The following is a 16,801-nucleotide window of genomic DNA, read 5'->3' as shown; positions in this document are numbered from 1 at the left end:
CTCTGAAACCGCTAAAATCAGCTGTCACTATGAACCATTCACAACAGCTGGAGCCATTTTTAGGGAAACGGACCGAACTAATTTGTACTCCTAATATTTAATTTTTTATTAAAAACATTTTGTTTAAAGAAATTGTTCGATTCATTCGGATTTTGATGACGCACATTCCCGAATATCATTGTAAATTCCTCTATTTCTATCGCTATTGTTATTGTTATTTCTATCGCTACTGTTGTTGTCTGCATTGTGTTTAGTGCTTTATTGCCTGTTTTATTATTATACTGCCTTTATAATATATTTCTAAAGAAATGTACATTGATTGTGTGCTATAGTGTGTTGATTCTTAGCCAGACTTCTTTTTTAGTACGATAAGAAACTTATTCGAAAAACTTCTTATCTAATAAATCAATAATGGTTTGTGAGATTAGAATAGCTCAATATTTATTTTACAAATATTGATACGGAAAACAAAATATCTCAATGTATATTTTCTTATGAATGGAACAAAACGTAAGAAATGAAAATATAACATACCCATTTATTTAATGTGATAAATATCTGAAGTACATAAATTTAGTTCAAACTTCGCAGCATACTGGAATGTCGCGAAGACAGATGCATCTTTTTATTACAGTTGGCACTACTATTATCAACTATTGCAAATATATAAAGGGTACTCATATTACCTGCAATGCTCATAATATCCAATCCTACTCTAAGATTGTTGTATTGCTCGTTTCTGCAATTTCTCATGTTTTCGCATAATCTCATTTCAGAATGATCACGGCGCTACCAGTACCTTCGGTGAAGGTCTTTCATAAAACTTATTACCAGGAAAAAAGTTCGCGAATAGGAAATAGTCAGCCGGGTAGCCCATTGGCGGAAAGCGAGGCAGTACTAACGATAGATAAGGAACCTCCGGAATATTATTTCTGCGGACAGGTAAGAACTTTGTCTCATTTTGCCATTCCTAGATATTGTTCGTTAGGGGGAACGCATTGAACGGTAGACGTTGAATACTTCTTAACATAAACATATACAGGAATGCAAAGTGTAGCATTGGAATAGAATATGTATACCTACGTTGTGCAGTTTCGGTCCAATTCGGATAGAATTACATTGTCTAAATTGTAGCTTGTAGCTTTCATCTTATTGAATGAAAAAGAAAAAAGTATCGATCACTCAACATCTTCCAATCTCATTTATAGTTGCGATTAGTAGTAATATTATCACTATAAAACACAAGCTGTGTATAGTCAATTAGTAGCTCTCGAGTTGTGTCGATGATTACGGCAATTAGAATGCAACTTGTGTCGGCGTGTGCACAAAAATATCTAGAGATTTTATAATTGGAAACCACCTGATATTATTTTAGGTCAATTCGCTGTATGTCGTCGTCGGCTCGTTGCTGATGGGAGCAGTAGTGCTAGTCGTCGGTTTGGTACAACTCGCACCAGGTGCAGAAGCTGCTCAGAACTCAGCAGCTTTGATCGCCACAGGAAGCAGTCTTTTAGTAATAGGAGCATTCCTCGCACCGTTACGAGCGATTTGTATCAAAAGGCAGAACGTGGTTCAAAAGGAAAATACTCATCAGCGCAGCGTCACCAGTATAGACATGTTGCTGGCCCAGCATAGGTAAAGTGGTCATTGTTCTTTGACTTTTTATTTCGCGAAAATATACAAATCTTTTCCGTTCCTTTTTCTTTTCTTAAAAAGATATTGATCTTTAGTCTCAAACAGAAAAACTCTCAATTCATAGTCTTCAAGCATCACTACCTGCATTAGGTACATCGAAAATGTAGAAAAAGTATTTCAAAGCTTTATTTGTAACAAGGTTTAATTTGTAACTAGGTTTAAAAAACGAATACACCCACATTCACTCACTCACCCATTCATCCGCATGCACGCACACAATATCAAATTTTATTTTATAAATGTATGAAGATCAATCGGCTATGAATTAAAAAAAAAAGTTATAGATTATTTAAAAACTATTATGAATCATAGATAATCATGAGAATAAAGAAATAACAAATTTTTTAAAAACACAATTGTAAAATAGAACTCTGTAAAATATTACATCAAAAGTTAAGTAGTAATCCGGCAATAATCTGTGAATATAAGTAGATAATTAATTATCTATAAAATTTCTCGATCAAAGTTTAAAAATTACACACAAGCCTACAAAATTATAAGGGTCCTAAAAGATACAAAAATTAGAATAATGACTAGAATAATGAATTTTGGTCGTTAAATCCGAATTCGTCAACGAAAACCATGTCAGATCGTCTACCATATCAGATTTTTGAGATAAATGGGATAATATGGGCTAAATTTTCTATTTTTAGCGAATTTTCCTATTTTTAAGGCGTTGTTATGACTGATCAAATTATGTTTTTATGAATGTTTACATTCTCTCAGCGACATCCTAAAACGCTATTTTTATCTTGAAATTGCGATTTTTTTTTATTTCTGTACGATTTTTTTTTTGACCATTAGCGAGGATTTGGAGATGGAAACTTTTCGATGATGAGACTATGCACTGCCAAAATGATAAAAAATTGACAACTCAATAAATTATAAAGTAAATATTTTGAAAATTGATTATATATATTCATAGGTTATTAATGTCAGAATTACAAAATTTAAAATAGTGAATCAAAAATAACTCCTGCCTAATCAAACCTAACTTACCCAGATCAGTAGCTTTATTATTTGGATCAGCGACAAAAATTACATAGGAAGTCACTGCTGTGCTTCTTTATAACACCCTTGTAGATCTATGCTATTCAACTATGCCTTTTACCATTAGAGAATTCCATTTCGCTGCTTGACTGAGGAATAAAAAAAAGAAAAAAAATTGAGAATTATCTATTAAAATATAAAAAATATTAAGTATTAATGTGAAATGTTATGTGATTATCATATTTTGAAATTTTGAGATCAATCGCAGATCGTCGCGAAAATCAAGTCAGTTTCAGAAAAAATGTAGCTATCTTTGGACGTTTTCCAGCAAAAGACACAGATCCCTTTTATACCGAGCATTTGATATGCGTATACTATTAACTACAGTAACTTAATTCCTATTAAATAAATTATTAATTATTAATTAAATATTTTAATTTCAGCAATGTATTTGAACAATGATGTATTAAATTGGCATATTATCAATTGGCATCAAAATATTAATTAAATACGCATATCATATATATGTTTATATTAGGTGTACAACTTTGCTTCCGCCGTTTTCCTATAGATGGCTTTAGCGGTAAGTGATAGTCGAAATAAATAGATCATAGACGTCATACAATAAACTTGGGCATCTGTCAACATAACCCCATAGAAACATTAGTCGATTTGTGTCTGCATCATAAAGTTATTCTCGATTGAAAATGTCAGTTTACGAGCCAAATTCTCATTTGAGGGAGGTTTTAATTTTTTGCTTCAATATGAAGAAATCTGCGGCTGAGGCTCATCGAATGCTCTCGAATACTTATGGTGAGGCCGCTATTAGTGAAAGAACGTGTCGTGAGTGGTTTCAACGCTTCGGTGATTTTGACGTCGAAGACCGGCATAGCGGTGGAAGAGAGAAGGTTTTCGAAGATGCAGAATTGGAGGCATTACTTGAGCAAGATTCGTGTCAAAATCAAGAAGAATTGGCACGATCATTGGGAGTGACTCAACAAGCCATTTCAAAACGCCTCAAAGCCATGGGAATGATTTAGAAGCAAGGAAATTGGGTGCCGTACGAATTGAAGCCGAGAAATGTTGAACGGCGTTTGTTTGCTTGTGAACAGCTGCTTGAAAGGCAAAGACGGAAGGGATTTCTGCATCGCATTGTGACTGGGGACGAAAAATGGGTTCATTACGATAATCCCAAGCGCAGAAAATCATGGGGAGTTCCCGGCCTTGCTTCCACGTCGACGGCCAAACCGAATATTCATGGCTCCAAGGTCATGCTCTGTATTTGGTGGGACCAGCTCGGCGTAGTGTATTATGAACTGTTAAAACCGATTGAAACAATCACAGGCGATCGGTATCGAACGCAATTAATGCGTTTGAGCCGAGCATTGAAAGATAAACGGCCGCAATACAACGAGAGACACGATAAAGTGATTTTGCAGCATGACAATGCTCGACCCCATGTTGCGAAAGTGGTCAAGACATACTTGGAAACGTTGAAATGGGAAATCCTACCCCACCCGCCGTATTCTCCAGACGTTGCTCTCTGACTATCACTTGTTTCGATCAATGGCACACGGCCTGGCTGACCAGCACTTCCGGTCTTATGAAGAAGTAAAAAATTGGATCGATTCGTGGATAGCCTCAAAAGATGACCAGTTTTTTCGACGCGGGATTCGTACGCTACCCGAAAGATGGGAGAAAGTAGTGGCCAGCGATGGACAATACTTTGAATCATAACCAGTTTTTTACAATAAAGCCTCGAATTTCGGAAAAAAACGGCGGAAGCAAAGTTGTACACCTAATATATATCGCGAAATTAACATAATTTAATAGACTGTTACTAATTAATACTTTTACCAAGTGCACGCATATTAAAAACGATCAGTTCTTATAGAAGTTCGTGTGACTATTAAAATTGAAGTGATTAAAGCCCGATTGTACCAACGTTACTTCGATTTTAAGTGAGACTTACTCTCTGTCTGTCTCTTTTTTGGCTTAAAACAAAATATAAACAGATAGAGTTTTAAGCATGGTGGAAGAATTACATGGTGCAGTTCGGCCAAACCACGCTTACTTTTGCTGTTCATCGTCAATAGCGGAAGGACTACCAATTATGAAATATTCATAGTCCGTTTTTATTTTAAAACCATTTTAAATAATGTCTTAAGATGCTAATATGGTCCTCGGATTGACTTATGACATCTTAAGACTGTATTTAAGACAGTCTTAAATATAAGAATCGACTATGGATACCAGCCTGTTTTGCATCGTGAAATTCCTTATGCAAGGAAAGATTCAGTATTAATTTCATTGACGGAAAACAGACCGGTATTCACAGTCGATTCTTACATTTAAGACATCTTAAGATGTCATAAATCAATTCGAAGACTATATTATCATCTTAAGACATTATTTAAGATGGTTTTAAAATAAAAACGGATTATGAATATCGCCCCATGTTTTTTTCACAGTAACCTTCTGCATTATGAACAGTCCGTAGACGGAGAGAGATTTAGAAAGAGACACTGTCCAACTGCACACATCATGTTATCCCTTCCACTATGGTTTTAAATTTCGTTTAAAGTCAAAATAACATTGGTGCAACCGGGCATAAAGCCGTTCTACAATATAATAAGCAGTAAGAAGCAAGTTTTTGCGCACCTTATCGCGCCTTTTTTGCGCCTTATCTCATAATAAGCTTTGATTGGCAGTAAAGTAATAAGGCGTACGAAATGAGAATAACCCATTTCGCTTACTCTCGGTCTTAATGCTTTACACCTCCTTCTTATGACAATCTTACTACTGCATTGTAGAATGGGCTTAAGAGTAAGAAACTGATAATACTGTATTAATTTCATGATTTGTTAGTTTCATAACATTTATATATGTTTAAAACTTAATAATACTTGATTTTTATTTAAAACTGATTTTAATGTTATCATCCAAGTTTGATTATTAATAAAGATGACAACTGGAGAGAAAAATTGTAATTTTTCGACAATATATAAAATATTATAGCATTAAAATTATGCGTACTTATTTATACAGCATTTATATAATAAAACATCACGAATCTAATGTACAATCAAAATATTTATGTTAATCGCAAATTTTTATTAATTGTCGATAATATCATCGTTTTTTATTCTCGGGCTCCATAGATAATTTGATTGATAATTGAAAATTTGTCCAAGATCGACCATTTTTAATATCTCATTGGTGACGATGTAAATTATGCCATAATTGACACAATGTAACACAGAATGAATGAATCATTTCATTCTTATTGTTTGATAATATTAAACAAAGATGGAATGATTTACTGCGTCATTAATGTTTCTTATTGCAAAACATTTTTTAAAAGTCTATTTCGAAGTTTTGTTTCGCAAGGGTGATCATGCTTCCTTATTCATGTGCTAGAAATGTGATTCCCTGCGATGTGATTCACCATCGTGATTTCATTGTATCGGCAGGGACTTCACGGTCCTGACGCCCGATGAACTCGAGGACCTCGTGAGCCGGCCGGTGTCCAATAATATGGAGAACAAGATGCAGCAGGATCACAACACCTAGGTACTAATTGCTTCGAGGAGGGTATCACCTTCCGCGTTGTCATCATTTTCGCCGTGCTCGAACACCACTACGTCACTATCGTCCGTTGTGTTGCCAGGATCAAGCTCCTCCATTTTATCACACATCATTACAATACGCGCGAGTATAGTTTGGTTTAATTGATGTGCATTCATACCGCCGCCGTTGTTAGCATAGGACCATAAGGACCCTCCATACGTATTTTTTCTAACGCGTGCACCGCGCAGTTGTGAAACCCGCAAACGAGACGCGGAATTTTCGATATATTTCGGTATATTTTACTTACTCGCCAACATGAGCGAGAAGATAGCCGATGCATGGCACATAAATTTTATCGTTTCCCAAAATATTCTGGTAACGATCAGAGAAGTTTCGTCGATTCATTCTGCCATCGAGATGAATCAGCCGTGCGAAATGGTTTCCAAATATATGTACAAATTCGAAATCTGATAAGCGTTTTTGAAAAACTTATGTTTTTTATTTTATGTATGGCCACAATCGTTTATACTTGTATTTTTTATTTGATTGCGAAAGTTTTTGAAGAAAATTAGTCTCTTTCGAATCACACGCTTTTGATTATCTAAAACACGATTATTATTATGAATATTTGTGTGATAAATATCATTGTAGCTTTGCTTCAATTTAAATATTGCTGAAATTTTATAATATTTTCACTGCAGGAAAACCTGTACCTTAATGTCTTCAAAATACGATTTCTTACTAAAGTTGTAATGGGTGTTATTTCTTCAAAGACTAAATTGTGTTCAATTTACGAGTAAATGAGGTATGATAGCGATTAACTTTGTCGTGAATTTCCATACATACTTACGATAGAATTTGGAAATTTTCACGATTTGTTTAGTAGGGCGCTAAAAACAACAAACGATATCACGCGTATAGATGTTCTCACAATATCTCGCGGTTAATTAATTCATTAAATATTTAAGAATGTGCTTGTCACAAACGTTTTAAAGAGATTTGCGCGATGTGTGTAGCCTTATGTTGACATAATGTTAAGATCGTTTGTTCAGACGAAAGATAAAACGACATAATAAGTTAGGAATGAATGAGTAACGATGGGAGTAATGAAATATCGAGGTCGATATATACTTAGAGTACAGAAGAAACAGGTCTTTTGCTTTCTGTATAATCAACGTTAATCGGTGCCGATTGACATCAAGAATATATACGTGTTATCTTATGAGACCGCACATAATAAAAGCAGGTTTAGACTTATCTGCATATACCGGCGCGAGTGAATTAATCAGAACGAATTTTTAGTTTTCTCGATTGTATATAAATGCCGATAAAATCTTCAAACACTAAAATGGACAATGATAATTTAATTTTATAAGATTTCCCATTGGGATAAATAACATAAAAATCCAATAGATAAATTCTTTAAAAATATTGGAAAATAGTAAGCAAAGAATTTTAAACTTTTATGACGTATTATGTGATTTAATATTTAAATTCAATATTAAATTATTAATTATGTTAAATTAAGCTTATAAATAATAGAAAAGAATAGTAATTTGTCAGAGACACAATTAATTAATTATAAGATATCGATTCAAAAAGTGACAGGTTTCCTGCTTTAATAAGCATTTATTGTGTCCACCTTAAATGCCGAATCGTGTCCGATTCAGAAAACAGAAAATCTGCTTTCTTTATGCTCGTATCCTTATACAGAATGATGTGCAAAAAGTAGAAAATATCAATAAAGCGGACATATGCATTATATGTATGTGTGCGCGTCTAACCCATTGAGTTTCAAAGTTTCCGACAAAAATTTGTGTATCAAAAGTAATTATAACTCTCATCTTCTAAACTTCTGAGTTTCTAATTGCTCATCTGGGATATGGGAGCTTGATTTATAAATTCTCAAAACGAAATCAAGGAGGTTGCGAAAATACTCGAAAATATTGATTTTCACTTTTTATGTGTCATCAGATGCTCAAAGGATAGATATCAGATGTCAAATCTTGTTAGGAAAATAAGAAAGAATTTTAGGCCATTCACGTTCGGTCATTAATCATCATATATAATTTTGTAGATAATAATGGCAGTATTCAAGAAAAAGTTTAACTTCTCAAATTTTCGCCGAAAGTAGTTCTGTATTGTTCACTCTATATCATTCATTCTGGTTTTCATTTTATTATCTATGCTTTCATGCCTTCAATCATCTAAAATTCTTTACTCTACAATTGAATGTCACTTCTAGAATTCTTATTTTTATTATTATCTTCTAAAGTTTTTTTTTGCGTCCAAGCCATGATATAGGAGCTAATAATCTCGCTAATTATAATATTGATATATATAATATATATATTGTTAATCTAAAATTTTTTAAAGTTCGAACACAGTCCAGGCATGTTAATAAAACATGACAACTATGTCTATAACTGTAACAAAATAGTGAAGAAAAGATACTATTAAAGAATATTACTAAAGAAGATGTATAAGAAGAAAGTACTCGTATTGTAGATTGCTTTGTTCATATTATCTTGATTATTTGGTACCTAGGATACGCTAAATATCTTCCCAATGACAATACGGATATCTTCTGAGCATAGCAATGACAAATTTGTAGTGTTGGACAGTTCGAATGATAAGCCATCGATCGAATAAAATCATTAGAAAGTCAGAACTTTTCGGCGGGGATTTAAGGACCTAACCTTACTTTTTCTTAAATGTTACTATTATTATCTACAAAATGATATATGATTGATGACTGGACGCGGATAGCCCAAAACCCTTACAAAAATAGGCGAAGTTCTTTTGACATTTGTCCTCACTGCAATTTATTGATTCTTTATCGATTCATTTATGGTGGAAATAATATTTCCATCATGAATTCACCTTTGACAAAATTTCTAGCTTGAGGGCAAGAAACTTCTATTCCGTGAGGGCCGCGAAAGAGAAAGCACGCAGACAGAAATGGCACTTAACATAGAAATATAAAATCATAAATATCAAAACATTATAGGAGGCTAATAATAAATGATCGCATTTATTTACTTTGTATATTATAAAAAGAATATCGTTTAGATTTATAAATTGTCTGCAAATATTTCATAAGGTTATTATAAAAAATACAGAATTTTAACATATGTGTTTACAGATTAAACACAATCTTATCAAATTCATTGTTTAATATAGAATTGATAAATTGACACACAACAATATATATTAATGGTACGTCTGCAGAATTTACAATAAAATATTGATTGAATTTTTATTATTGCGATAGTCTCAAGTTCTTTTTACGTAAGAATATTTATTTCAAATGAGCGGATGAATGCAGTTTCGAGGAGAAAACATATCTACCGTACATACCGACTCATATGAGTTACGCGAGTAGAGATATATTTTTATTGTCATTCTATATAGTGACTGCACACAAAGAGAAAAATAACGATTATGAATAAGAATTATCCATGTTTGTCGTTCTAAACAAGATTCGCATTTGCCGTAAAAACGCGTTTACACCTTGATGGAAAAGTAGTGGCTGATCAGAACTCGTGCTGATAGTAAGTAGTAAAACCGAAATTGTAAACTATCAGCGCGAATTCTGATTGGCTGCTGCTTTTCCGTCAAGATATGAATGCACCCTAAGATTCCTATTGAATGTTTACTTTAATTTCAGAGACTAGAAGTTATTGTAAATTTTTTATTAATTTAATATTAATTTAATATTAATACGTTAAACACAGCTAATTTTGTTTTAATTTCCGTTTAAGCGAGGAGAAATGCTCAACCAATGTAAGTTTAAGTTTAAGAAATGTAAACAAGAGATGAGCGGTAAGAAGGTGATTCACAGAATTATCTAGAGATCATTGCATGTAAAAGTTTTAATTGTAACCGTAAGTCCATAAAAAGATAAAGATAAAGATATTGATTGCTACCACATCTTTATAAATCAACGCTATTTAAACGGAAAGTTCAACATCGGTCCCCAGAGATCGACATCGCGTTTAACGTATTAATAATAAATTCTATTTGCAGAAAAATTTTAGTCACGGCAGAAAGATGCGTTTAATTGTATTTTAAAATTACTCTTAAATTCGTCGCGTATATTTTCGATCATCGTTTAAGAAAAACTAGGAGGAAACCCAACTTTCTGCAAGGAAATCTGCAAACGAAATCACCACTCTGTTCTCGCTGGGATATATCATTTTGCTGCCGTAGGAACCGAAATGTACCGCGATTTTGTAGAGTAAAGTACAACAGGGAAATACATATATGAATGTGCAGTTATCGCCGCACCAGGATCAAGAACGATAATATATTAAAGATCCATTCTACCTTGTGGCTTGAAAAAAGGTGATTTTTTGGAATTTTTTTCGAAAAAAATAATGAAGATACATTGGATGCACTCTGCATGAAGCTCATGATGTATCGTTATATTCTTTTTTATTATTGGTGAACAACAAGAACAATGATGCGCTTTACTCGGAACAGACCTATTGTTTTTACATGTTATTTTACATGTTATTACACCCAGTGAGAAATGATAATGGAATCGACATCGATTTTATTGTTCACTGAATACTTTTCTCTTTAATTTTATATTTTATAAAGTCAATTTGTTGACTGTAAATTTACGTATTTAAAATTTCGGGAAAAAACCTCTCCGATTTGAACATGACGCCAAAATGCTGCAGCAATGAAAATACTCCTGTATTCTGTAACTCGTTATGACAGTAAGGATGTTGTTACATTTTGTTGCGCAACGACAATAACGATATTGTTAGTCATAACTATTTACAGAATATAGAGGCAGGTCGCACTAGTCATTTCAAAAGAATTCAACAAAAATTTTTTCTATTCAGAAAGAATGTGTCTATTGAATAGATTATAATACTTGGTTTTGAAAAAAAAATTAATAAAACGGAGACTATTTGAAAGAAAAGTTCAATTCTTTTTTCTTAAATTGTGTTCTTATTTTTGCGATAGAAAAAGTATTATTGATATTGATAATTATAGTCTATCTAGTAGAAAAAACACTGCTCTATAATTGTGCAAATTTTGAAAACAATACTGTTACGCCCGCGCGACTGATTTACGAGGTCGCGTTCGCAAATGCGCATTCTCGAACCGCTGAAATGAACATGAATGTTAAGAAGAAGAACAAGAAGCATTTATTAATGCAAAATACAGAACAGAACATAGCGAAAGATGAAGCAATCAAGAGATACATCCGTACTGATAGCTCCAAATCTGACAATCTTGTTGTGAGACAGACGAATGCCTAGTCGTTTCAACAACGCGTGCTCTTCGTTCACGGGCATTGGCAAAATATGGGCATAATACTGCCCCCCTTTTTGTTTTTTTTTTTTAAGATTGGCGTTTCGACAATCACGGCTTCTTCGAAGCTTTTAGTTCTCGAAGAATTTCAGAGCTCTCGATCAACTTCCTGCTTCTTATTGTGATGCTGCTATAGTTTTTCAGAGCCCTGTTCCTCTTAAGGCCCAATCCTTCGTGCTGAGGCTTTCTGAGTTTTTTCTTTTTCCTTTTCGAGTAGGATCCTTCTTCAATTCCTCCCGGAACCCATCCCCTTGCGAAGGGAATTCTAGGATCCTCTTGCCCCTTCTCTTGAAGCCTTGAGTATTTGGGTCTTCTTTTTTCAAATAGAGGGAAGAATCCGATTGTACTGCAGTATCTTTGCCCCCAGTCTCCGCTCTGACATTTGCCCACTGTCCCATGGAAAAATCACGATTCAAAAACCGCGGAAAGGACTATCTTCTTAAAAAAAAATTCTAATTTCCCCTTTGCCCCCATTACGAAGCCATCGATATTTCTCATTTCTGAGGATCGACAAATTCCTTCTTAACATAGCTAACAAGTCCTCCGATCCTCTTTCCTCCGTATCGTTTGCACGAATCTGTCTCAAGACTCTCTCTCTCGAACTCTCGAACTCTCGGACTCTGTAAAAAATCATTATCATCAGCTTATATCATACAACTTAGCATCGATTTTATTCCTACTAAGCGATTCTAGGACTCCGATTTATTATATTATATGATTTATTATATTATAATTATGAATCTTTTCCACATAAGATGCTAGCCTATCTGAATATACTACTTTATTTTTATATTTGTTCGACTTGCGAGTACAGTGTACAACGTCGCTTAATTTCTTAACTACACAATATGGATCATCTCAATTGTTCTGTAATTTTGGAATTCTTCCTTTTTTCCTCCAAGGATTATACAGCCAGATGTTAATATTCCCGTCCGACGTGGATGCAAAGCGGTTGTTCGCGTTTTCCTGATTCCTATGCGCGACAGTTCGCGAAAGATTCTCGACTCGAAATTTCTTTTTTGATCAGTGTGAATCTCTATGCAAAGAGAGGCTTTGCCAGAGAAGAAAATCCTTTTACAAATTTTTGATAATAAGAACAAAATCCAAGGAAACTTCTTAAATATTTTTTATTCTGATTGAAATTGGCCAGTCCCTCACAGCACTTATTTTCTTTGGATCTATAGTGATCTTCTCTGCTGATACATGACCTAAGTATTTAATTTCTTTACTAAAAAAATTCTTTGGATTTATCTTTCTTTAACCGGAGAAAAATTTTTCTACAATTTAATAACATTTCCTCAAAGCTTTTTTCAAAAATAATTATATCGTCGAGATAAATTAAACAAATTTTACAAAGAAGTTATTTTAAAATCTGTTCTATTACTCTTTCAAATGTTGCAGGAGCATTACATATATCAAAAAACTCTAAATTGCTATAAACCGTTACCGACCAAAAATGTCGTTTTCTCTCTATCTTCTGCACGAACTTTTATTTGCTAATATCCGCTTTTTAAATTTAAAGTAATGAATCAAACATTACCTGTAAATTAAACGATATCGTCTATCCTGGATAATGGGTAGGAATCATTGATGGTTATTGCATATCTTGTGATAGGCACACAAAACCTTATTATCCCATCCTTTTTTTTAACTAACACAACAAGTGATGTCCATGGGCTATTAGATTCCTCAATAATTCCTTGATCTTTCATTTCCGAAATAATTTTATTCATTTCCTCTCTCATTTGTATCTCTCAATTGTATATATATCAAGAAGCCTGCTTTATGGGGGAAGGATCCTTTATGTTTATCATGTGCTCCCCTCCCCCGAATTTACAATTTCCTGCAAAAATCTCATTAGCAAACACATTGCAAAATTCATTTAGAAAATTGGCAAAGCTTTCTCTTTTAGATTTATCTAAATAACGAGAGTTTTTTTCGAATAAAGGCATTAAGCTCGATGGAACCGTCACAACATACGATCATTCAATGCGATATCAATCAAAATTAGCATCATTTTCAGCAAATGAATTGAGAAAAATGGGATCAAAGATATTTTGCATATGAAATAATTTGAAAAAATCGACTTCTAAAATACAATCGTCGTTTATTTTAGCAATCAACATTGGAACTTTCAAGGACTATTTCGCAAGTCAAACTTTGGTTATAGTTTTATATTTGATAATCTGTTTCCCCGTGTGGTACTTGACATTGCAATTATTTCTATTCTTAATACATCCGATTCGATAAATCTTTGATTTATTATGGAAATATTGGATCGTATCGATTCTAAAAATACAAAGTTTATCATTTGCTTCACCCTTATAGCAAAATTCTCGCAAATTATGCTCAATTTTATTTATCCTGAAAAGACATGGATTAGTACACAAATTATCAATCAAAGAATATTGGTCATTAGCACAATAATCATTTTTATTTTCAATTTTAAACCTGAAAGAATAATCATACATTGTCAATAGCATTACAAGAACATTGGTTAATCATAAAACAATTATTTTTTAGGATTATTTCTACTTTAGTCGAGTTTGTCCAGACCAGCTCGACTATTCCCTATTTCCTGTCTCCATACTGCCCGGACACTCGGAGCGAAAGTAATCCTCCTTACCATATTTTCCTCTTATTATTGATTTTCATTTACCGTTTATTATTGATTTTCATTTACCGTTTTTGATTTTAAACAAATTCCCGTTATAATATTATTTTTTCTGTTCTTTTTTTCTTTATTATCTTCAATTTATTCTCTTTTTCTTTCGTTGAAATATTTTCCCTTATGATCAAAATTATTTTCATGAATTAATTTTACATCCTTTAACTCTTTTAACCGTTATTCTAAGAGATATCGCTCCAACTGAAGGGTTTCTTTCACGAAGTTATCCGACAAGGTGGAGACAAATTGGGCACAAGCAGTTTTATCCCGAATCGGATGTGCGCACTCCGGATAGACCAATTGCGACAATTTTTCAATATCCGCGCCCAACGTAGTCAGATTTTTGTCGAATTTCTGCTTTCTATTCAGATGAATAATAGTATATGAATAATACTATGAATAATAGTTCTGTGCCGATTGACTCTCTCCGAAGCGCAACTCTAATTTTAATTTTAATTTGGCAAAATCTAAAGTTTCAAGATTCTCTACATTTTCTAAAATCGCGCGCGCTATTTTCCTCACGACACTAAGACGGTATTTTTCGTCTCTTCAGACCAATCGTTTGCACGCGCGATCAAACAGAATTGAGAAAAGGAAAGGAAGAAATTTGCGTAAAGGGACATTATATCGTTAAACGCACATGACAACATTCACACGCGAGAACTGAGCAGTTTTCACCAGCATGACGACAAGAAGCAGAACGAATTTGCGTTTCCATTAAGAGTGAGAGGACTTATCTGGCTATTCGTTGCGGACGCTTCTTATAGCAGTTTTCCTGTAACAAACGGATCTTCGCATCCTGTCGTTGTAAAAACCGCCGTTGTAAAATCCCTAAAGCTCCGCCTGCTTGCGTGTCTGTTCCTCACGTAGTTGCTTATTTTTATTTCGCGGAGGAAACGGCTTGCAGGATTGTCGTTTCCGATATTCGGATTCTCACCGGATAGTCTACGGAGTTGTCGTTTCCATCGTTCTCTCCGAATCCTCCATGCACTCGGCTCTGCATGTTCACTGGTGAGCGGAACATTAACCGCTGTCGAGATTCTCGATCTCGGATGTTACGCTCGCATGGCCGATTTACGGTCGCGCACACGCACTCCCGAACCGCCGAAATGAATAACATGAATAAGAAGAAGAACAAGAAACGTTTATTAATGCAGAATACAGAATACCGAAAAATGTTAGATGGAACAATCAAGAGATACATTCGTACTGCGTCGACTGCTCACATTCAAATCTGACGATCTTGTTGTCAGACAGACGAATGCCTAACTCTCGGCAACGCGTGCTCTTCGCTACACCATGGACGTCGGCAAAACGGGCATAACAGTACATTTAATAGCTCTATCAGTTTCGTTAGATCGAAAAATGTTGTTTCGAGAAAAATACGTTTAAAGTTTCAAGATTATTTGTCATGTTATTTACGCCTATATTTGATTATTTATAGCTAATCAGCTATTCCAGGGCCATATAATAATCTCTAATAAAAAAAACTTAAAACAAATACTTAAACTCATTTTGAGTTAATATTTTGCATTACCGACAAATAGCAAAGAGTCACGTCACAATAGAGTCACAATAATCAAGAAGAAAATATCATTGTGAGATTGTTATAACAAAATAACATGTTATAAAGACATTCGTCACCATGACATTGCTGTAACATCACATTTATGATAAAGCGGACATTCGCACGTCACTACGACATAACCATGATTGTTGTAATGTAACTATGACGTTTTTTTGCTATGGAGAAGTTTATTGTAAACCGTTCGTTACATATCTATGGCGCGCGCTTGCTATAAAGTAAATCGGAAGAAGGTGGCACAAGGGGAGAGATTTCACTTCATTTCTATTTTTATAGAACATATATTGGCTCTATTATGATTGCGTAGAAGTATGTAGTAAAAGTATGTAGACAATGGCAATTTTTAAAAGTTCAAGCCAATTGACATTGGAAAATATTTAATAAAGAAAAGGTGGGTTATGAAATAATTTTATTCTCTTTATAATATTTGGTATGCTAATAGCTAAAGTTTGTGCTTCAATGCTTATTGTAATATCAAACAAATGATATACGATAAATAGGTTTTAATTAAGTTTTCTGACAGTCATGTGGCTCATATAATTAAATTATAATTTAAATTATAATTTGTAATATTCTTATATGCGTAAAAGTTGCAATTGAATATTCCTATTACACTTGGAAATAAGATGACAGTAAATACAAAATACAATTTTTTCTGCTTGAAATCATTAAAACGATTTTATGAATTAAAATGTTGGATGTTTTATATAATTCGAAATATTTTAAGTTGATGATGCTGTTTAAATAATAAAAGTATGTATCCAACTTATTTCCTAAATTACTCTCTTTTGTATTTTTTAAATTTATGTTAGGTTTACCTTTATGCATTTTTATAGCTTAAATTCTTGATTAGGGATTGTAAGTAAGTAAACTATGCAAATTTATATTGCATTACATTATTTAATTTCTTCTCCCGTAGGTTACATCTTATATATATATATATATATATATATATATACATA

At 33.5% G+C, this 16,801-nt stretch overlaps 1 protein-coding gene across 1 annotated transcript; it reads left to right on the top strand.

Annotated features, from left to right (window-relative positions):
- The first annotated feature begins 777 nt into the window (after positions 1-777).
- Positions 778-6,258, top strand: LOC105620797. The gene is made up of 3 exons (XM_012202284.1): positions 778-942; positions 1,376-1,635; positions 6,159-6,258. The coding sequence occupies exons 1-3, from the start codon at positions 778-780 to the stop codon at positions 6,256-6,258; spliced, it is 525 nt and encodes a 174-aa protein (XP_012057674.1).
- Positions 6,259-16,801: the final 10,543 nt, after the last annotated feature.

This window comes from Atta cephalotes, assembly GCF_000143395.1.
Source record: "Atta cephalotes unplaced genomic scaffold scaffold00029, whole genome shotgun sequence".
NCBI classification, from domain to species: domain Eukaryota; kingdom Metazoa; phylum Arthropoda; class Insecta; order Hymenoptera; family Formicidae; genus Atta; species Atta cephalotes.
The sequence above is the reverse complement of the archived record's forward strand: the minus strand, read 5'-3'. Positions and strand labels throughout refer to the sequence as shown.